At 40.0% G+C, this 23212-nt stretch overlaps 1 protein-coding gene across 1 annotated transcript in view; it reads right to left on the bottom strand.

The window, feature by feature from the left end:
• The window catches only part of LOC145780310 (secretin receptor-like), a 46349-nt gene extending 24014 nt beyond the window's left edge, over window positions 1-22335 (bottom strand). The window contains exon 1 of the mRNA XM_082592013.1: window positions 21973-22335. Coding sequence (XP_082448139.1) covers window positions 21973-22335 — 363 coding nt within the window. The remainder of the gene's footprint in view (window positions 1-21972) is intronic.
• Between the last annotated feature and the right edge of the window lie 877 nt (window positions 22336-23212).

Raw genomic sequence — 23212 nt, 5'->3', positions numbered from 1 at the left:
CAGAAGGACACAGCACAGTAGGCCTTATTTGCAAAAGGAATTGACAAAGACTTGAACGAAAGGGAAGAGCTTCTGTCATTACAGTCAATGAAGGGCACGACAACTGGTGCTGACATCTTTACTGAAGTAATTGATGCTTTTGACAAGTTTGAATTGGACTTGTCCAGCTTATGCGGAATCGCAACTGATGGTGCTCGATCCATGTCCGGAACTGGCATTGGATTCATAGGTCTCTTGAAGTCTACCTTGAGGGAGAGTAAAATCGATGATGACATAGCAATTTTTCATTGTAGCATTCACCAGCAAAATCTGTGCGCAAAACCCTTGAAGTTCAAACACGTCTTGAGCCCGGTTATTAAGGCAGTAATTTCATTCGAGCACGAGGGCTCAACCATCGTCAGTTTAAAAGTTTCTGGATGATCTCAACACGACACATAAAGATCTACTTTACTTTTCCGAGGTGCGTTGGTTAAGCAAAGGCTGCATGTTGCAACGATTTTACGAACTGCGGAAAGAAGTCATCAATTTTTTGATTTTTACCAAAAACATCTCTACCAAGATGACTTTTCACATTCGAAAAAATTCATGGCTTCAAAAATGGTTCTTTTTAGCTCAACGTATTTGTGCGAACAATTTTTTTCTAAAATGGGCGTCGTAAAATCGCCCTATCGATCGGTTCTGACAGACAAACACTTGGAAAATGGACTTCGAATTGCGAGCACTTCCATTAAAGTAAATTTGGAAAAGGTCGTCGGGAAAAGAAGCCAGCTTTAAATTTCTCACTGAACTCGTAGTCGGTGTGACAATACATTTGAATAGCAGTTTTCTTCAGAAATTTATGCGTCTTAACTTAATATTTCTGCAAGGAGATCACCTATAATAATGCCATAAGATCAATAACAAAAATAAACTACTTTTTTGTGCCTGCAACTACTAGAAAGCATATGTTAAATAAACGTGCGGCCCGCGGTTTCACCCAGATGTTTATATATGGCCCTCCTTTAATAAAGGTTGCACACCCCTGATCTACACTATGTGTCTAAGCAGACTGAGACGTCTGAAAAACGGCGTTCCACAGGGATCGGTCCTGTCTCTACTTCTTTTTAACATCTACACCCACGACCTGCCAACTACGGTCTCTGCAAAATATGCTTACAAGGACGACCTGGCAATTCTCCCCTCCACAAAGTTGTGGGAAAGTCTAGAAGACACCTTGAGCCAGGAAACAAAAACTCTCTCAGCTTATCTCCAGAACTGGCGACTGAAACTCAGCGAATTCAAACTGTGGCAGCAGCTTTCCACCTCCACAATCGGGAAGCTGATCGTGAGCTACACGTTCAGAACAACGGAAAATCTCTGTCTTTCTGCCCCGAACCAAGGTATCTTGGGGTGACACTGGACAGATCGCTCACATACCGCCACCATTTGGTTTCATTGCGCAAGAAACTCACATCTCGCGAAGCGCTACTCAAGCGCCTGGCAGGCTCTAGCTGGGGGGCGAGGGCTGACACTTTGCGTATAACAGCATTAGCCCTTGTCTACCCTTCAGCAAAGTACTATGCACCTGTTTGGTGCCGCAGTGCTCACTGCCATAACATTGACACTGCCATAAACAGCGCCCTGCGCACAGTGGCCGGATGCCTGCGTCCCACACCATTGGACAATCTCCCCATTCTCACTGGCATCCAACCCGCTGAGCTTCGTCGCGAAGAAGCCACTCTGTTCCTCAGTCAACGGGCACTGGAGCCTGACCACCTTTTCCACCACAAGATCTCTGCTCTCCCAAACGAGCACCCCAGTCGACTGAAATCAAGACACCCATTCGTGCCAGCCACTCAACTTCTGATCAATGAAGCTGATGAATGGGACATCTCTGCGGCTACTTGGGCGGACCATAAATGGAATTCTGAGTGGACGTCGGGTCTATTCGTTCATCCGGACGTCGACACGCGGCGCATTGGCCTGACACTACCAAGGCGGGCATGGCTGCGCCTCAACCGTGTCCGTGCGGGCCTCGGGCTTTTCCGCTCAACCATGCACCAATGGGGAAAGGCCTCTTCCTCCCCTTGTGAATGTGGTGCCGAGGGACAGACTGCAGACCACATCATCAATGACTGTACCATCTTCAAGCCACCTAACGGAGTGGAAGGTCTGCGTGTCATAGATGATGAAACCAAAGACTGGCTGCTCTCTAGCAGCCTTCCAGTGTAGTCCGGGAACATCGTGAATCTGGGGTGGTAAAGAGTAGACCCTCGGCCCTAGAAGCTCACACGACGACGACGTATAGTTTGTTAAGTGACTTCTTGCCATCTGCGCTGGCCATTTCCGACATAAATATGCTGGTCGCCAACGTTTTGGGTGTTTCGGATTTTTTTGAAGCACACAAGTTTCACCACAAAACAAACAATGTACTTTGAAGATATACCCTGGTAGTGATGACCGTCTCCTGGTCTTAGGCGGAATGTAAGACGAGTATTCTGGATTCTTCCTTTTGTGCCTTTGAACCTGGAGGCTTGAAGTGTATGTTGAAGCACAGTTTCTGTGACATTCAACTGTGCATTCAGGATTTTCATTAACTTTTTCTTCAAGAAGTTCATGATAACTTACCTGTCCCCATAGATTTAACTATGCTTGATAAAGTATTGAATACTGACAAGACCAGTGTCTTTCAACCAGTGGTGCCGAAGTTAGTTGAGGATTGGGGGGGGCTAAATCAACATTTTATCAAATTTTAGACGATTTTGAACATTGGGGGGGATGCATATTTTTATACACAATTTTAGTGGTAGGCTACCGGTATTAAGTTTGTTAAACAATCACCGGATCTCGATAAATTAGCTGCTAACAGCATAGTATACAGATAAGAAATCATGGAGATTGTTACGGCCAATCTCTGTACAAATCAAACGTCATATAAAACCGTTCAAGTCTACTGAATATTACGTCATGGAAGTTGCTAGAAAATGTGCCAAAATTGCACCAGCGTTCATAAGAATTGTGTCAAACCTGTCAGACCTGTTTGGGCCTGTTTAAACAGGAAATATTACATCAGCTTTAAACACCTGTTGGAATGACTTCATAATTGTCTTTCATTATTGCGTCACAGTACTGCATACGTGAATTTGAGATATTGCTATCTATTCTGGTCATTCGTAAAATGATTGTTTGAAAGTTGGCCGCACATTTAACTGTTGGCTTAGTGCTTGCTAGCTGGACAAAGGTTCCGTCTTTTATCCAAGTAATCTGTTCTGTAGTGACAGTTTTCAGTGGTGTACGCGTTGCACCCCCTCGTTTTCGGTAGCCTCGGGCTAATTTTACAGGAATACACTGTTTGAAAAGAAGTTCAAGTGTGTGTTTCTTCGGTCATTATATACAGACGAACGGATTAGGGAACTTTATGTTAAAATTTTCCCAAGAAGAGATTATGGTTTACCGCTGTGACCATAAAAAATAAAAGACGATTCTCTGGCTAGTGTTTGTACGGAAGCACAGGCAGCAAAAAAAATAAAAGACGAGTTCTTGTTAGCTGGTAGGCCAAGAAGCACTAGAAGCACATAAAAAAATAAAAGACGAAGTTTGTAGTTGGCAGGCTAAGAAGCACTTAGAAGCAAAGAAATAATAAAAGAAGATCTTGTTGGTGGGTAGTCTAAAGAAGCAAAGAAAATTAAAGACATTTCTTCTCGGTAGGCAACTGAAGAACTTTAAGCTAAAAAGTAAAGACATTTCTTCTCAGTTTGGTACAGAAGAAAAATAACTTTGACATTTATTGGCAAGAAAGAAGATTAAAGGCAATCCATCTGTGCTTGAAGATTCAAGTGGAAGAATCCAAGCAAGTTTTGTGGACGTTTGGACTTCACATACTCGTACAGCTACGGTATCGTGCATTTAAATTCTTTTTTGTATTTTTACGGTCTTTGCAGTTAAGTTTTTTATAACTACTGTAATTTGTGTGTTTGTGTAACTTAATTTTTTAATTGTTAAATTTAGCCCTAACATTTAATATGTCTACACTCGGTGGTGACAGGGACTCGACCGCCGTCGACTCGACTGAGTTTAAGCCTGATGATGTTCTTTGCGGTCGGGCAGGCCATTCTGGGGAGGGACCCATTAACGATGAGGCTAAGTCAGTTCGAGAGGCCCGGCATCTTAGACGGGATATTTTGACTCAAATTGGGAAACTTTCTGTAGCCCTAGGTTCTTTGAGTGATAAGCAGGAACTGTTAATTTTTAGATCTAAGTTATCTACTTTAGAAGAGGAATTACGGCATTTCCATGCTCTTTTGAGTAAAATTGTTAACTCTGCAATCTTGGCAGAACTTCGTGATAGGGTAGATCCCGAATTTAACTCGTTAAAAAATAACTTCGAACAAAAAGAAAGTGAGTTGTCAGATAGGTTGGATGCTGACATACATCCTGAGGATAGCGCCTCAAATGTAAGCACTAGGATGTCTGAGAGCTCGTCACGGATAGTTGCACAAATTAACCTACAGTTAAGACGAGAGGAGCTCCAGATCCAAGCTGAGGCCGAAGCGAGAGCTGCTGAGGCCGCCGCGAGAGCTGAGGCCGAAGCAAGAGCTGCTGAGGCCGCCGCGAGAGCTGAGGCCATACGAGCTGAGGCCATACGAGCTGAGGCCATCGCGAGAGCTGAGGCCGAAGCGAGAGCTGCTAAGTTCGCACTCAAAGACGCTCAGTTGAGGGCCGAACAACGTAAAGAGGTAGTTTTAGCTGAATATCGTTCTGAGTTGGGCTCCCGGCGTAGCTCTAGGAAGGGCTCTTCTAGGCATTCCAGAAGTGAACATCAATCACAGTTTAATTTACCTAACCTTTTCCACACGCCTGTTCAATCCGTAAGTGGACCTGTACAATCCACATGTTTTCCAGCTGTTTCAGGAGGTCTCGGGGCCGCGGCTAAGGGTCTTCCGAAGGCTGTAGAGCCAAGGTCTGCAAATTACAACCGAACTCCTCCCCCAGAGCGTACAGGTCACGGGGCCGCCATTAGCAGTAATGCTTTGCCCCCTTCACAGTTTTCTGCGCCGCTAGTTTTTGATCGCCCAGCTACACGTAATTTGGGTGGTTGTGAGAGGCGTATCGCGTCTCCTGATTTTAACGTTTGCGAGGATCGTGATCGGGCTGTGCATGTGACTGAGCCCACTCAGCCCCTTAAGGGATATAGCTTGTCTTCTCCCGCTAAATCGAGTTCTCAACAGCAGGATTGCTTTTTTGAATACCAAAATAGTAGGACGTTCTTCGATAAGGCGGCCTTGATTGGTTACGATGGTAATAATATGCCATTTGTCTTCTTTAAAAATCGTGTTATGGCCTTGATGGCAGCTTCGCCCTTTAAGGGAACTCGTTTGACTTTGTTGCAAGCAGCTTGTGTTAGAACAGCTGCACAAACGATTGCTAATTTGGTTTCTGACACTCCTGGCTTGTCAGAGGAAGACAGGATAGAAATGTCGTTAGCTCGCTTGTCCCAACGTTTTGGAGTTCGTGGAGGTCTTTTCGCAGAACCAGAAATTAGAAAGTATCGCTATGGTAGCAAATTGACTTCTATCTCTTCCAGTGATTTGAAAGAGTTTAAAGATGAATTGTCGCAGTGTTTGCTTTACGCGAAAGCTTATGGTCAGCGTGATAAATTAGAAGGACGTTTTGTTTTGGATTTGGCTAAGCGACTCCCGTTTGACGCCAAGCAGCGTTATCTTGACTTTTTAGGTGATCAGTATGGTAGCACTGAGGAACCTACTTTTCAGAGTTTGTTTGATTTTGTAGTACGGGAGGAAACGCGCAAGTCGACTGATTTTAGCATCATGCTAATGGGCGATTCTGGTGAGTCGCAGCATTTTAAAAAGTTTGGCAAAGGAAAATTGCCTTCATGTCCGGTTAGGCAGACGTCGGTAAAACCCCATGATAATGTGATTTCAGGGAGTTCGCAGTACTCGACTGCTGTTGGCGCACCGCGCGGCGGTGTGGCCAGACGTAGTGACATACCGGCATGTTTTTGTTGTTCATCACGTGGTCAAGTTGAATATCATTTTTTGTCTAATTGTAAAGAATTTTTGCGCTTGACACCTAAAGATCGGAGAGATGTCATTGTGAAAGCTGGCAAATGCTTGAATTGTTTGCGCCAGCATATGGTTAGAGACTGTAATCATGCAAATAACTGTCGTAAGTGTGGACCTACCAACGATAGGAAACACTATTTTCTTCTGCATGATTTTTATGTGACGTCACGTGATTCTCTGGATTCGGTCGGTAAAGATGATGCTGGTGCCAGAGTTCCTGTGCGTAATGTTAAGATTGGAAATGTTAAAGCAGCCTTTAACCGCGTTACTGCTGCTCGTGTTTTGAATCCAATGACTGGCAAATCGAAGTTGGTGTATTGTCAGCATGATCCTGGTTCGCAGTTGACCTTTGTTTCGAGTGACTTGGTGTGCGAACTTGGTCTTAAACCGTATGATAAAGCGTCGTTTAAAATGGATACTCTGGCTGGTCAGAAACCTACTTGTGCTGAACTTGTTAAACTCAACATTCAGTCGTTAGAGACGAATGAACTGTTTTGTGATATAACTTCGGTGGTTAACCCAGCTTGGGCTGACGATGTTAAGACTTTACCACATAAGCAGGATTTAAGTAGTTTCCGTCATTTTCATGACGTGAATATGTTTCATTTGAATGATTGTAGTACTGTAGATGTACTGATTGGAAACGACAACGCTTATTTGATGTGGGCAAAAGAAGAACGTGTTGGTGAAAATCGCAGTGAACCGCATGCTTTACTCACTCCTCTCGGTTGGTTGGCTTGTGGTGGTAAGTCACCCTTAGTTGAAAGCGTTGCTAAAGTGTGCAGAGTGCAGACGTCTTCAGAGTCGGATGTCATCTCTGGCTTTCAGCGTAAAATTGAGTCTCGTGATATGGAAATAGCAGACCTGAATAAAGTCATTCAGGATTTGACTTTGCAAAATGAAACCTGTGAATTGTCTCGCAATGATATTTTGGCTAGAGAACTTGTCGAACCGAATATTGAGTTGAAAGATGGTCGATTTGAGATACCTGTTCCGTTGAAGGAAGATATTGATTTACCTAACAAATTTGTGTTGGCGTCAGATAGAGCTGCTGATTTAAAGAAGAAGGCTTTAAAACAATCTGAATTCCGAGGAACTTGTGTAAATGATGTAATGTCTTCTTGTCCTGAATTGTCTGACTTGTTAAACCCTCTGGCAGATGTCTTGGCTAGATTTCGGCTTGAAAGATTTGGTTTCATGGCTGATGTGACCAAATACTTTTTTCACATTTTGGACTCTTCAATACGTAAGCCCAATTTTATTGAACTGCTTACGTACACAGGCAGTGCCGTTCGGATCGTGAACGAACGCCCTTTGGTACCTTTGAGTGACGACCCTAGGGATTTTACTGTCATCACCCCTGCCTCACTTTTGACCCCATACTTAGACCCATACTGTGCTGTTGGGAAACCACATGATCGTGACCAATTAAGAAGGGATTATCGGTTCAATTTGTCACTTTCTCAGCAGTTTTGGAGTAAATGGATCGATTTTTACTTGCCAGGTCTTCAGGGCCGGAAAAAATGGCTAAAAATGGCCGAGAATTTGGAGCCTGGTCAACTTGTAGTGGTAGGTTCTCTCCAAGACATTGGTAAACGTGGGAAGTATCAACTTGGGAGGGTGCATGAGGTAGTTCCACAAATTAGGAAAGGGAAGCCTGTGGTTCGTAGAGCCAAAGTTGCCGTCTGCAACTATGATGAGAGTACGGGGAAAGTGAAAGTAGACTACGTGTTGAGGGATATTTCGTGCCTCGCCCCCGTAAAGAACACCTAAGTGTTAGGGTTTGAGCCTGATTTTGTCTGCGGTGGCCGATACTTGTCTGAGCCCGGAACAGTCGGTTATTATCGCAACTATTGTATATAGCGTCATTTAGCGTGTACCTATGGTACCAATTTCATGTATCGTCGTGTTTATTCTTATTGCTGTTCATTCTTTGCATGCCCTTTGTATTTGCGTATTAACTTAAACGTGAGTGATTCAAACAATTTGTGTATCATGTGTTTTTATTCATTGGCTCACGATTGTCCTTCAATTCTTTTTTAGTTATGCCATGTTAGACTGTCATAACTAGGGGCCGCTATGTTACGGCCAATCTCTGTACAAATCAAACGTCATATAAAACCGTTCAAGTCTACTGAATATTACGTCATGGAAGTTGCTAGAAAATGTGCCAAAATTGCACCAGCGTTCATAAGAATTGTGTCAAACCTGTCAGACCTGTTTGGGCCTGTTTAAACAGGAAATATTACATCAGCTTTAAACACCTGTTGGAATGACTTCATAATTGTCTTTCATTATTGCGTCACAGTACTGCATACGTGAATTTGAGATATTGCTATCTATTCTGGTCATTCGTAAAATGATTGTTTGAAAGTTGGCCGCACATTTAACTGTTGGCTTAGTGCTTGCTAGCTGGACAAAGGTTCCGTCTTTTATCCAAGTAATCTGTTCTGTAGTGACAGTTTTCAGTGGTGTACGCGTTGCACCCCCTCGTTTTCGGTAGCCTCGGGCTAATTTTACAGGAATACACTGTTTGAAAAGAAGTTCAAGTGTGTGTTTCTTCGGTCATTATATACAGACGAACGGATTAGGGAACTTTATGTTAAAATTTTCCCAAGAAGAGATTATGGTTTACCGCTGTGACCAGAGATAAAAGAGCTACCAGTGCTCTTGCGAATGACTGCTGCAAGATTAAGAAACAAGCGAAGAAAAATTGGTACCTCCAGCGGGATTCGAACCTGTTCGAACCTATATGATCTTCCAATGAATATTTAGTTTTTCCAAAAAAAACGAAAGTTATACTTTTCTTCTTGTCCTCTCTTTCACTAGAATCACTACTCTTGGTGCACTATAGGACAAAGTCACTAGTCAGAAGACTGAAAACAATCGAAGCTAAAGAAGAAGTAGAAGAACATCTGCAAATTTATGACAAAAATAAAAACTTTCATTCTTTCAAACACATCACAAGAACTTGTTACAACCGAACATATTGCGTCTTACGGCAGTGCACATTGAAAACTCATTCGCAATGTCATTTTTGCTGATGGCATTAAGAACATTTTGGTGAATGTTGCAAACAATGCTAGCATTCAACCTTTCCCGTCCCAAAGTATTTTTCAGCCAGGTTTTCAATCTACGAAGACTGGAAAACGACCTCTCACAAGCAGCAGAGCTTACCGGGCAAACTAAAAGCATCTTAATCAGCTGGAGTATTTGAGAATATAGAGGTTTTTCCAACTCAGACAATGTTTGGTAAGCTCTTTTAGCATCGTACAGAGATTTTGCTCCTGTTGCCTTTTTGAATGAATCAATTTGATAACTCATCGATTGTCTATTTATAGCTCTGGATAATTTTGACCATTTCAGAAACTCAGCCGGTCTTGAAAATTCGTGCAAGTTCTTTATAGCCTACTTCGCCGAATCGGAATTCAGGCTACTTTCAAACCGTTCGGTCAATTCAGAGATAACCCAGTCTATGAACTGATTGTAAAGTATTTTATAATGCAGTTAAGTGTCTGCAGTAGCTGCCATCGAGCCTACACCCAATCGAGCCTCGAGCCTCTAACTCGTCCTTAATACCTTCAATGAAGGTCCTCCATTGTCTAGCGTCAAATCCAAGACAATTTAGAACTGTGACCAAACACCAATAAAAGAAAAACAACAGCAATTTGAGATGCTTGCAAACAACTAAATCGAAGTACAACTTCATAGAAAATATTTGTTTCTAAATTATTGGGGGGGGGGATGCTGCCAAAATATTGGGAGGATATATCCTCCCCATCCCCCCCTACTTCGGCACCACTGATTTCAACGGTTTAGTCTTATTCTCACATTCAAATGTGGACACGAAAAAACACTGTTCTCTTCTCCATTCATGTTTCACTATTGGTGATCGTCATACTATACTTAGGCTACGGGCAGCACCTAAAAAGACAACAGTGAATTATTAGTGCCCGTCTACTACAATATGATATTTACATGGGATTTACAGGGAGTTATGGTCAGTTATAGGTAATGGCGGCCATCTTGGACGCCATCTTGGAAATTACTATTATGTATATGTAATACGATATTAACATAATACTTAGTTCTAATGGATAGCTTGACCCCTACAACCTATAGGCATAGAGACAAAAATCACCTTCCTAAGGTGAATGGATAGGGAGTTATGGTCATTTATATGTAATGGCGGCCATCTTGGACGCCATCTTGGAAATTAGGCTACCATTATGTATGTAATACGATAATAATATTTAGTTCTAATGGATAGCTGGACTCCTACGACCTAGGTATAGAGACAAAAATCAGCTTCCTAAGGTGAATGGATAGGGAGTTATGATCATTTATAGGTAATGGCGGCCATCTTGGACGCCATCTTGAATTTCTTAAATTGCCCAAAGGTGACAACATGTCATTAAACAGTTTCTGATAATAGAGACCTTTGGCTACCAAAATCAACAGTAAAAAAAACTTAATACAGCAATGCAATGTTAAGGGGAAAATGGCAGTTGGTTCCCAGACTAGTGGGCCAATAAACAGACATGAGCTCTCCAGCCTATGTATGGCATCGAGTACTGCGAGCAAAGCGCGTATTCTCGCACGACATGAGGCTATGCCTATTTTGTATTTTAAAAATACCTACACATTTAAAGGCTACATAATGATATGTAGTGTTTGTGCATGCATACAACACATGAATAGCAACCTCAGTAATTTAAACTTCTGAAAATCTAACAAAATTAAAATTGTGAATGGGTTCCTTTTTCGGAGTACTTATACGGTTGAGTTTAAAAAAATACATCCTTCAGCACTCTTGGTTGGAGATAGATTTATTTACAGTCCATTTGTTCAAGGCAAAGGCTTGCAACATACGGCCAGCGATACCCCTTTATGTGGCCCATAGCCGTACGAGACCAAACCATTTTGGGGGGGCAGAAAGTAAATTTGCCCAAATGTGCACGCTTTTATTAGAAACTGCCCAAATATAATGTATGCGGCGCATGATAACAGTGAAAAAGTAACATAACAAGGTCACCAGCAGTGGCGTAGCCAGTAATTTTGAAAGGGCAGGGGCTGAGGGCGTGTTTCGCTTATGACGACACCCAGCAGCGGGGGGGTCTGGGGGGCCTCCCCCAGAAAATTTTGAAAAATTACTTTGAATTTGGTGCATTCTGATAGTATTTTCAACAAATATGTGGTTATGAATATTCCTGTAAAATGGTGCTGTCCGGTGGCATAGCAAAAGGATAAGATCATGTTTTCTTCGGTATTTTTCGGAAATAAAGCTACAATTCTCTATGTTTTCTTGTTGCTAATTCCTGGCTGGGATATTTGAATGTTTAGTAATGGCAAAAAACTCGCTCTTTGCAATACCCAACCCCCCTGGCTAAGCCACTGATCACCAGCTAGCTAGAATTTCTTACCAAAGTAATCAAGATAGAACAACTGAATTCATCTTTGAAGAGCATGGTAAGTAGGAGTAACAAATATTGTTTTACACACCACAAATAATAAACAAGGCCACTTAAATATTCAGTTGTGATGTCATAAAAGACTCAGAAAAATAAACATTGCAGGACACCGGCTCAGGGTGACCAGGCAGATTCAGAAAAAAGTACATAACAATAGAAAAATTATAATTAAATGTAATAAAACACAGACATAGCCTACTACTTCTGTTCAAATAAACTTTGTTGAATCAATTAAAGTAGTTTTGATGATACGAATTTTAGTACAAAAATAAAAAGGTCTGGCAGCACTAGGCTACTTCTAAAAATATAGTTAGGCTAGGTAATTTGATGACAAAAATAACTAAGTTTAATATATTCTAAGTTTGCATACAGACGGTGACGTAGGATTCAAAGAACCCAATTAGCCTAACAGTACGTATTTACATTGATTCAATGTCTGAATATTGAATAATATTCAATCATCGGATTTGCAGAAGGCGTTGTTGGATTTTCAAAAATCGCCGAATATGAAACTCGCCGAATAGTAGCAGAACCTTTTATAAAAGTAACCAAACAAAGCTAAGCAACACCTTAACATTACAGTACTTTTAACAGGTATAACATGTTTTTGTTAAATGTTGTGGTGTTGCTTAGCTATGTCCGTTTATGGTTGAAAAAGTACTGTGATCTCCCCACCTGAATTGTTTTGTAAAAGTAGGCTATTCACCAGATTTATATAAATTCATATTTTGTAGTTGCCCAAATCAAGATGATGCATTTATGAATATTATGAAAAAAATTAAAGACTTTGTAAATTTTGATGCGAGGCAATTAGGCAACTGCATCATATCATGCCAATTTGGGCAGTTTTATAAATAGACTATGATCAGATAATTTCATATTTTTTGTTGCCCAAATCTAAACGATACAGTTATGTAAATGGTAAAAATTAATGAATTTGTTCATTTTGGGGAAACTGCCTCACGCTAATTTGGGCAGTTGCATAAACAGACTAATCAGTTTCATCAAATAATTTCATGTTTTTAGCTGCCCAAATCAACACGATGCATTTGTGAAAATTAATAAAATTAGCTATAGCCTATAGCAAATTTTGTATTTTGATTTGGGCAGTTTCACTAAAGTATTAGAGACATATTTTGGTGGCTGCCCAAATTGGCATGATGCAGTTGGTTAAATGCATTTCGTACTATAGTTTGATTACCATGCAATACAATACATCAGTACGGGTGTGCCAAATGAAAATTTTGCGGCACATTTCTTGTGCAAATAAGAGGCTGTACTTAGTTTGATAGGTAAAAGATATTAATTTATAGTTTTTCTTAATTCATGCAATTTTGTAGCTTTTTATATAGCAATTTTTGCCCTAATAATTTCAAGATTTTGCCCGAATTCGCGACGTTTTGAAACAACAGGGGGGCGGCTGCCCCCCCTGGCTCGTACGGCTATGATGTGGCCGCATTGTGTTACTGAAATACCGATTAAAGGGGACCTGAAATGAAAAATTAAAATTTTTTTGGTGATTCTTTAGTGTTTAAGTATTATATTTTTCAAAATTTTTTTTTGATATGTCTTTTTGTTTGGGAGATATAACCAAATGAAAATCGGCCACCTGATGGCGCTATGTGTCTTGTGACGTCATCGGCTGGCAACCAAGTAAACAGCTTCATGCATTTGCCTTAGAAACGTCGCATAGGTCATTGTATATTGAGCATAAACAAGATGTCTGAAACAAGACAAGGATTTCTCTTTGAACCAAAAAGACGGCGACTTGACAGCGAAGAACATCATTCTGATTCGTGCTCTGACAACACCAGTTCAGACAGCAGTCGGATGGAAAATTTGCATTGAAAAAAATGCAGGAAAATAATTTGCTTGAACCAAGTGGTTTATATCAACTAAAAGTAGCCTATGTATTCAGAGTTGCCTAATATGCCTTTGCCTACCCTGCCAATGTTTTACTGTCCTACTGACCTGTTTCAAAGTCTTGTTGTTTTCTCGCTTTGCTATTCGATCCAAACGCCCGATCGTACTCACAGACCTGTACCTAGGTCGATCGAGTTTTGTGGGTACTGTACTGTATTGACAGTGGCTTTCACATATCTTGAAAAATCAAAGACAAAAGGAACAGTTTCAGGGATGAGCACTGAGCAGGTGTTTGGACTTGGTGCCTTGTAGCTCTGCCTGTAGATCGCGTTGGTAATCGTTGGCCAGAAAATGATTGGTGCACACACGGCAGTACTTGTTTACAGGTGGGTTTTTGAGTTTCATCGCTGAGATCCATTTCTTCAGCTTGTCGTCATTATTCAGAGGTAAACGATGAAAGATTTGACGATTTCCCGGTTAGTGCAACCGGGAGCCATACAAGTAGCCACCATTTAAAGGGTGTAAAAACTCCCTTAGCACAAAATTGTTCGCTGTTTCGGTAGCCTACGCGATTTGTTCCTTGTGTTTGTACGCAAAACAATAGACCTTGGATGCCGCTTTGCCAGCCAATGACGTCATCAAAAATTTTGACCAATCAGAATCATTCAATTCAAAAAACGTTTTTTTAGGTTTTTTAATTAATGGTAACACAAAAAATAAAAAAATCGTTGAAAAACGTTTTATTTCAGAAAGATCTACAAATACAAAAGCTATGTATTTTCGTTGCAGTGCACCTTTAAGTAGTTTGTTTTTTTTGTAATCTAAAAAATGCTTTTGTTTTTATCACGTCACATGACACCCCACTAGTGTTTAATTTCGACCAGCCCACTTGGTTGAAACAAATGAAAAAATGTTTTTGTTTTTATCACGTCACATGACACCCCACTGGTGTTTAATTTTGACCAGCCCACTTGGTTGAAACAACTCACATTACACGCCATTGGTGGTGTCTTAGTAGAAATTGTCTTACTAGAAATCGTCCGCTCCGTTAGCTCAGTGGTTACGCGCCCGGCTCAAAATCACGCGGCGCAAGTTCGACTCTCGGCAGTGCTGGTCTTTGTGGTGTGCAAACCATGCGATCGCACAAGGCCCGCAAATTAGGGTTCCGGCAATTTACTCAGAAGATGCAGTAATTTTGTCATTTCCAATGGAAAAATTCAACAAAGGAATTAGCAACAAGAAAACATGGAGACTCAACGGGTGCAACCTATTTCGTCCCCTAAACATTTTGTACCCTGAAAAGATCGAGAAAAAAAAACAACAGAGCCGAAGTCACTGATCGGAGTTGCCGCAAACATTTCAAAATTTCTCTCGATCTTTTCAGGGGACGAAATAGGTCGAAATTTGGTTTTTATTACTCCAATTTCAGGGTACGAAATCGGGGCACGAATTTTTCAGGGGACGAAATAGGTTGCATCCAGACTCAACATAGAGACATAGCTTTATTTCTGAAAAATACCAAAGAAAGCGTGATCTTATCCTTTTGCTATGCCACCGGGCAGCACCATTATACAGTACTATTCATACCCAAACTTTTGTTGAACATGCTCTCAGAATGCCTCAAATTCAAAGCAATTTTTCAAAATTTTTTGGGGGAGGCCCCACACCCCCTTCTGCTGGGTATCGTCTGCGGCGATCACGCCATCAGGCTTCCCCGCCGACCGCCAAACCACTTCCTCCCCTTTCAAAATACCTAGCTACGCTTCTGAATTGGATCATTGTCATTGGGGTCCACAAAGCATATTCTGAACAGGGCCCAAAATACCCTAAGACCGGCACTGCTCTCGGGGTGTGCGCTTGAGCAACGCATTTCAGGAATGCTCTCTATTCAGCGGCACCTAGTGAATGGAATAATTTTCCGGCAACAACACTTCAACAATCGCAAAACCTCCCTCTGTCAATCTCGGTAACCGGCCCTGCGTCAAGAGCCTCTACAAGTATGCGAAACTACCAGGAATAACCAATCAAGGCTTTGTCAGACCGAGGATAAAGATTCTAAACCAACCAACCAAATACAGAATATCAGTAGAACTCGGTTAATCCGGATTCGATTTGACCGGCGATTCCATCCGGATTAGGCGAAGATCCGGATTAACCGATGACGTTTCTATCAAACCTGACTCATTTGTACTTCCAGTTTCATCCGGATTAGGCGAAGATCCGGATTAACCGAATCCGGATTAACCGAGTTCTACTGTTACTCATTTTACTAAAATCTATTAATTTAAAATGACTACAAGTAAAGAAAAGATTGAAAAACTAGAAAATACTTTGTTATTTAACATTATTTCTTGGAGCAGCTGACTAGATGGTCAAACGGTCTTTCGCTGTTTGAAGGTGATGATAAAGATGCAATCGTTAATGATGTGGTCTGCGGTCTGTTCCTCAGCACCACACTCGCAAGAAGAGGAAGAGGCCATGCCCCATTAACGCATGCTTGAGCGGAAAAGAGTGACGCCCGTACTTTGCTTTGCATTTGAAATTAGCTCATGAAATCTTGGAAAAAAACGCAGAAAGCTAACTTTCTTTTACGAAGCATGTAATTAAGTAGTTCAAGTAATTCATCAAATCATATCAGCAGAATGCTGAAAACTTGCCAAGCCAATTCTTCAGCCAAAGCTGACACAGACGAGATATTTGAAGAGATCATATTTCAGATGCATCAGTATCATTATGAGTAAACTGATTGCAAATGCTTTTTATTAAGCTAAAAAAAGTTATTCATATTCAATCCAGTAAAGTAAATTAGGTCTTCAGACTAAAACAGTTGTGCACTCTACTAATTTAAAGTAATCAATAAACATCCGGTTGTTATCATTGGTCATCTATCAGCAGCAAAACATGGAAGGCAAAAATGACAGACGGGTAACTTATTTTATTAAATTAAAGTTAATCTTGACTTAACAGAAAAGTTTCTAAAACTCCTCGCAAACATTAATGTTTACCAACACTTTCTCATGTAAAAACGAAAAGAGTTACTGTATTGACTATTGTGTGTTGCAAGTGGAAGTGCACGCTCAAAGTGGTGTGACGTAGTAAAACGTCATAATGTAGATGGGAGCATAAAACAACATCTACCGCAGGGGTTCTTAAACTGGGGTCCGTGGACCCCCAAGGGGTCCGCGGACTAGTTTTAGGGGGTCCATAAAGACCGAATGGAAATCTTAGTATATAATTCCAAAAACGGAATAAATTTTTTAAAAGAAAAGAGATTAAGTTCAAACAACGCTGATGATTTTCCTCAGGTCATCGTTAGCCTACTCATTGCTTTTCACATCGCCATGCATGAGCATGGAAAACTCTCCCAACAAATTTGAAAGTAATTTTGTCTGGTAGTGTGAAAACCGTTAATTTTATCAGAGCTTGTGCTTTGATCAACGCCCACGGGCCCACTTTGAACCATCGAATATTCAAGAGGTTATGTCAAGAAATGGGAGCGGAACATGAAGTTCTCCTCTATCATACAGAAATTCGCTGGCTGTCAAGGGACAAGTTTTGAAGTGCTTTTTCTTTTTTTCTAAGAGACAAAAATATTGAACTCTCAAAGCAGTTTAACAGTAAAGAGTTTATTCAAGGTTTAGCTTATTTGGCGGATGCTTTTACTCATATGAATGAGGTAAATCGTTCTATTCAAGGCCCTGCCGTTACAACTATGGACGCTTCTGAAAAACTTAAAGCTTTTTAGGACAAGTTATCTCCGTGGAAAAGGAGATTGGAGACTATAACAACTATTCTAATTTCTCAACGTTAGAAGAATTGATGCTTCAAAATGGAATTGCAGTTTGTAATGCTCTACCATCTTCTCTGCACACAGGCATGTGCAGACATTTGGAAGCATTGCAAAACCCTTTCAGAGGTTACTGCTTAGCTGCAGAGGATATTAAAAATACAGCATGGATACGTTACCCTTTCCTCGTTGAACTGGAATCTATCAGTGGTGAAGACCTTGCAAAAGATGAGTTCATTGAACTAAGGGCAATAGAATCATTAAGAATGTCCTTCAATACGAAAAGTATTGGCGATTTTTGGAGTTCGTTGATGCAAGCATATCCTCTTTTGATAAAGAGAGCCATGGCTGCTTTAATCCCTTTTGCGATTACATATTTATGTGAGTCAGGATTTTCATCTTTGGTACGGTAACTATCAAAACAAAGAGTCGAAACCGGCTGGATGCAAAGCATGACATGCGTGTTGCCCTATCAAAGACGAAGTCACAATTTCATGTTCTTGTTGAAGACAAACAGCAGCATCCTTCACATTAATGAAATTAAATCGAAGATATTGAAAAACAATCTGCATTCGCTATTTCTTAAATTTAATAAAACATAAATTTTGTTACCAATTCATTTTAATTTTATTGCGTTAAGTCCAATTCATCCTGATCAAAAACGTTTCTCGGACTAGGCCACAAAGGGGGTCCACGCAAACCAAATTTTTTTTTAAGGGGTCCGCGTTAAAAAAAGTTTAAGAACCCCTGATCTATCGTCTACCACTCACATAATGTTGTGTTATCTGAATGTTAACAATTCCAGTAAACGAGGTCAAATGAGTTACATGAAACTACTTTCGATCAGTAGCAACGCGTAAATAATGCAATTGGTGAGCAAGGTTTATGTTGGAACTTTTCTAATCGAATCTGACCAATGTGACCATATCATACAAACTTTATTTTTTTCATGGGAATTTTACATCTGGAAAACAGCTCTTTCATGATCAAGACAAAGCTTTCAAGACCATAAATTTAATGACGACAAACGACCTGACAATGACATTTATCTGAATGTTAAGGTATAATTTTTATCTAAATTATCTACTGAACAGGCTACGCAAACAGCGGAGTGTATTGACAAACGATTGGAAGAACAAAGGCTTTGAAAGATCTGAAATAATTCCAAAGACAACTTTAATTCATGTGAATAGAACCAAATGCTAATTAAAATTTTATCCATGCAACAAAGCAAACGTTTTGGGAAAAATTAAGGCAAGATGAACTTCAAATTAGCCTGGAAACTAAAAAGTTATTACACTTTTTAAAGTGGGTTTTCACACAGCTACAAAACCTGCAAAATTGGTTTTAAATCTTTTTTATATATATAACGTGACAAAAATATAACAATAAAAAACTCTGAAAACAACAGCGATTGCCTTAAACTATATTTCAATCTATGAGAGCATTCGTACAGTGCCGGTCTTTGGGGTGTGCGAACCGTGCGATCGCACAGGGCCCGCAAATTAGGGGGCCCGCAATTTACTCAGAAAATGCAGTAATTTTTGTCATTACCAATGGAAAAATTCAACAAGTGAATTCAACGAAGGAATTAGCAACAAGAAAACATAGAAAAACTACCTATTTCATCCCCTGAACATTTCGTACCCTGAAAAGATCGAGAAAAAAAACAACTTTTAGCCGAAATCGCTGATCGGAGTTGCCGCAAACATTTCAAAATTTCTCTCGATCTTTTCAGGGGACGAAATAAGTCGAAATTCAATTTTGTTGACAGCGGACAAACGTGTCCAGTCTGAGCAGCTATCTCGGCGGACAAATTAAGTCTCACGGCGGACACACGAGATTTAACTTCGATCGTCATGCTTAATCACTTTATGTTGATAATTCTTCACTCTGAAAGGCCTTCATCAGACCGATCAGACCAGACCATTGAAGAGTCAAAGCGCCCTGTAGCTGCCCAATACACAACATAACTGATTAACCTCCACCAAACGAGGTCGTGTGGCTTATCTTGCGTCACAATGCTCTGGGCAGGAGTCGGAAAACTTCTGCACTAACGTTATTGTTTTCTGCTGTGCAAAGTTTCAATAGGCTTTTATCCTTAGGTTTATTTTTGCGTGTCATGTAAGCGAAAGTGATGGAGAGCAAGTACTGTAGGTTCATCGTATATTCATTCTCACTTATCAAATTTTTCCTGGGCCTTCTCTTTCTTGCACTGTTTTTACTTATTCTCACCGTATCTCGCTAATTACTGTATATTTGCTTTTTCCTTACCAGTAGCCTTATGCTGTGTTGTATGTATAGCCTATGCCATTTTGTATTTCTGCATCGCTTCTTGTATTCCTGTTTTATATTGTACTGTTAAATTTCGTGTGTGTATTGTTTTTTATTTTGTAATGTATACAATATATATTTGCGTTCAACTCCGACACCGTTCCATGTCAAATAAGCTATGACACCACACGGGTGTGGCAGACTTGATGACCAGTTCGGTCCTTCTGCCACTTCCATCATCGTCAGCAAACATTAAAACAACCTAGTTCACATTGTAATCTTGTATTGTTTTTTCCACATGTGCTGTTGATGCAAATAAAAGAACTTCTCTCTCTTGCTGTACTGTAATACCACAACTTAGCCTCCTCGTATAATTTAATTTTGTAACCAACCTTGCCTTATCAATATGATTCGGAGATCAAAGCCAGACATTGTGATGTAACACTTGAACTAAATTGCGCTGATTAGTGTAGAAGTAGGTAGGCTACTCCCATCCATTCTTAGCGAAGAATTCACCGTTATTATGCTGATTCAATGTCATCAAACGTTGAAGCAACCTAAAAATCCAAACCTTTTCTGCTTAAATGGAAGCTGAGGGATACAGTATTAACATTTTCTAGATGCGCCCTAGAATGTGCTGGAAATTATATTCTCTCAACAATTGTTCGTGCTATGCAACACGTCAGCGTTAGAAATGTTTAAGGATTCAACTTATTTCGTACCAGGGTTATGGTACGAAATCGGGGTGCGAATTGTTCAGGGGACGAAATAGGTTGCATCCAGACTCAACATAGAGACATAGCTTTATTTCCGAAAAATGCCAAAGAAAACATGATCTTATCCTTTTGCTATGCCATCGGACAGCACCATTTTACATAATATTCATACCCAAATTTTTGTTGAACATGCTCTCAGAATGCCCTAAATTCAAAGCAATTTTTCAAAATTTTCTGGGGGAGGCCCCCCAGACCCTCCGCCGCTAGGTGTCGCCTTCGTCAAACACACCATCAAACCACCTCCTTTACCCTTTCAAAATACCTAGCTACGCTACTGAATTGGATCATTGTCATTGGGGGCCGCAAAGTATATTCTGCACAGGGCCCAAAATACCCTAAGACCGGCACTGATTCGTAAGACTAAAATACGCGTAGGCTATTATATAATTATTATAAGACTACTTGTACAATTGAATACGTGAATTCAAGCATAGGCTACGGCCAAATTTCCACAAAAATGTTTTTAAGAAGAATGGGTTCTAATTATTTTAGTCAATTATTATTTGTGTGGTGGAACTTCGATGATGATTATATGCCTAGATATACTGATAAAACGTTATATGCCTGGAAATTTTAATCGATGAAAATTATGTGCAGAAAGTATGGAGAAACTGAAGTCCCATTGAAAAACTTAAGTCCCGTTAAAAAAAATGGAAAACGCATTTACTGTTGATTTCGACACCTCTGTTGTTAGAGATTATTTCACTATTGCTTGAAAAGAAAATCACCTATGAACGTATATCACATTCAACTGTAGGATACGCGTATAAACACGATAATTTGTAGTGAAATATCGAGTTTAAAACGCGAAAAAAATTTAAACTGCCTAAAACAGGTATGCCCCACCTTTTTGGCGAAAGGGCCACATGCGGTTTACAAATGATCGAGCGGGCCCCTTGAGTGTTTACTGCCAATTTGTAATGTTAGAAATAGCTGTCTTATAATTTCTAATTAAAACCCTCACACCAAACTTCTAATCTTAGAAATGTGTGTTATCCATTTTTTACTAACTTATTATATAATAGCAATAAACATACCAAGATATAGTAAAAACAAGGTTTTCGCTACACGTCCATGTTTTAATGTTTTTCCCGCAAGGTTTGAGATGGTGATGGCTCAAATGTAGGCCAAAAGTCGAGTTCTCGGTAAATGTGTAATAGATCTAAATATTCTTGATTTGGCGAGTATTTTATTCCGGTGCCATAATTTGGATCTAATTCCAATTTGGAACCGGTTCTAAATCTAAGGAATCCGTTATTCTGAAATTGACATCCCTGCTGTATTGTTGATAATGGTACGCGTCTGAACCGCTTCCAGTTTAGCAATCAGACGCAAAACCTGGTTGTGAAATCGGTATGGGACTGGGGTTAGATTATTGGTAAAATAATTTTGTTGTTTGTGCTATAAAATGGTTGTCCACATCCAAAGAACCCACCTTTGCTCCAAAAGCGTTTGAAGGTTTTTAAACCGTTGAAGGGTACTTAAATTCCTCTACCTCTTGGCCACGCAGTGGACTCTACTGCAGGCTAGTAATCTGTTGCCGTTACAAAATAACACTAGCTCAGCTACTTTTACACTGAAAGTGGACACGAAGATCTGCATTCTTGCCTTCCGGTGTGTGTAACTTAAAATCTTATGCCATTAGGAACTAGCCTGGATAGCAAACATGACAACAGAAACATTTAAAAGTTTTACGGACAATTTTAAGTTAACCATTTGTTCAATGTAAAATGTCTTACCGAGTATGTGCATGTAGTTGAACTAGTATCCTTAGTTGTTTCCTGTTCTTCTATCAATGCAGATGTATTCATATAGGTCTTCGAAATCGCACTGTACGTTTGTTCAACTTCCACTGCATTTCTGCTATTACGTTGGTCCTCATTAACTTGGTGATTCAAATTTCTAGGCTGCTTTGATGTAACTTGTTGGCCGTAATCACTGCCTTCTTCACCGTTGCTGTCCATACCATCATCATCATAATCATAAAGTGGACTCAGATAATCATGTAAAGTAGTTTTCTGCCAATATCGAAACGCCAAATCGCAAGGATGGGTTGGTTCTGCCAGCAGTACATTCACTTTATCGAAATCCTGGTTTGACATTGTCTCGGAAAGCACACAAAGTGATTACAAATATTTGATCAGGAAGCAGATCTGCACACAAGTTGGTTTATCAACGATTTAGTAGCAACGCATAGACAACTAGAATAATTATGTATATATATTAAGTTGAGCTCTTTTTTTCTACTGAAATGGAAAAAAGGCAAAAACCACCTTATTTGGGCTAACGGATAGACGGATCCTGTCTATATTGAAAACTTTTATCGAATGCACAAAAACTACAAGCGGGAATTAATTGAAAAAAAAGAGTTCCACCTCAAACATCTATGCATTCTATGGGATTAGCTCATGAAGCAAGAGGAAGATCCACAAGGATGCAAATTGACCCATATAGGATCAAGGAATGAAAACTAAAAGATCAGTAACCTCTCAAGCACATGTAGCTCCACACAAAGCATAAATCACATGACTTCAGTACTCTTTTTTATTATTCGAAAGAAAATGTTTTATGTCAGTTTAAGAAACATAATCAAACTGCAACTTTTGCTCAAGTTATTTTACAATTTGTTTTATGTCATAATACCGTATTAAAAAGTAAATAGTGGAATTGAAATGGAAGATTGCCTGCCATCCCATCATCTAAATCCTCCATCCCTTTCCATCTTAGTCATTTTCCATCTTTAAATCTGCCTTCTATTCCATTTCCAATCCATTAGGGCCTAGGGGTAAGCTTATGAAAATAGTTTTTTTATTATTAACAAACTCCATACCGTATATTAGATTGTTAAATTTGGCCAATGCAGTTGTGAAAATATCCTCTATGCTCACCTTGAGAAGAACACATTTCACCTTTCACCATTTCACCATTCTTTCACCTTCTCTTCAACAACGACGAAAAGTTGCATTCATTCTCTCTGAA

The sequence above is a fragment of the Aplidium turbinatum genome, chromosome 11 (assembly GCF_918807975.1).
Source record: "Aplidium turbinatum chromosome 11, kaAplTurb1.1, whole genome shotgun sequence".
NCBI lineage: Eukaryota > Metazoa > Chordata > Ascidiacea > Aplousobranchia > Polyclinidae > Aplidium > Aplidium turbinatum.
The sequence above is the reverse complement of the archived record's forward strand: the minus strand, read 5'-3'. Positions and strand labels throughout refer to the sequence as shown.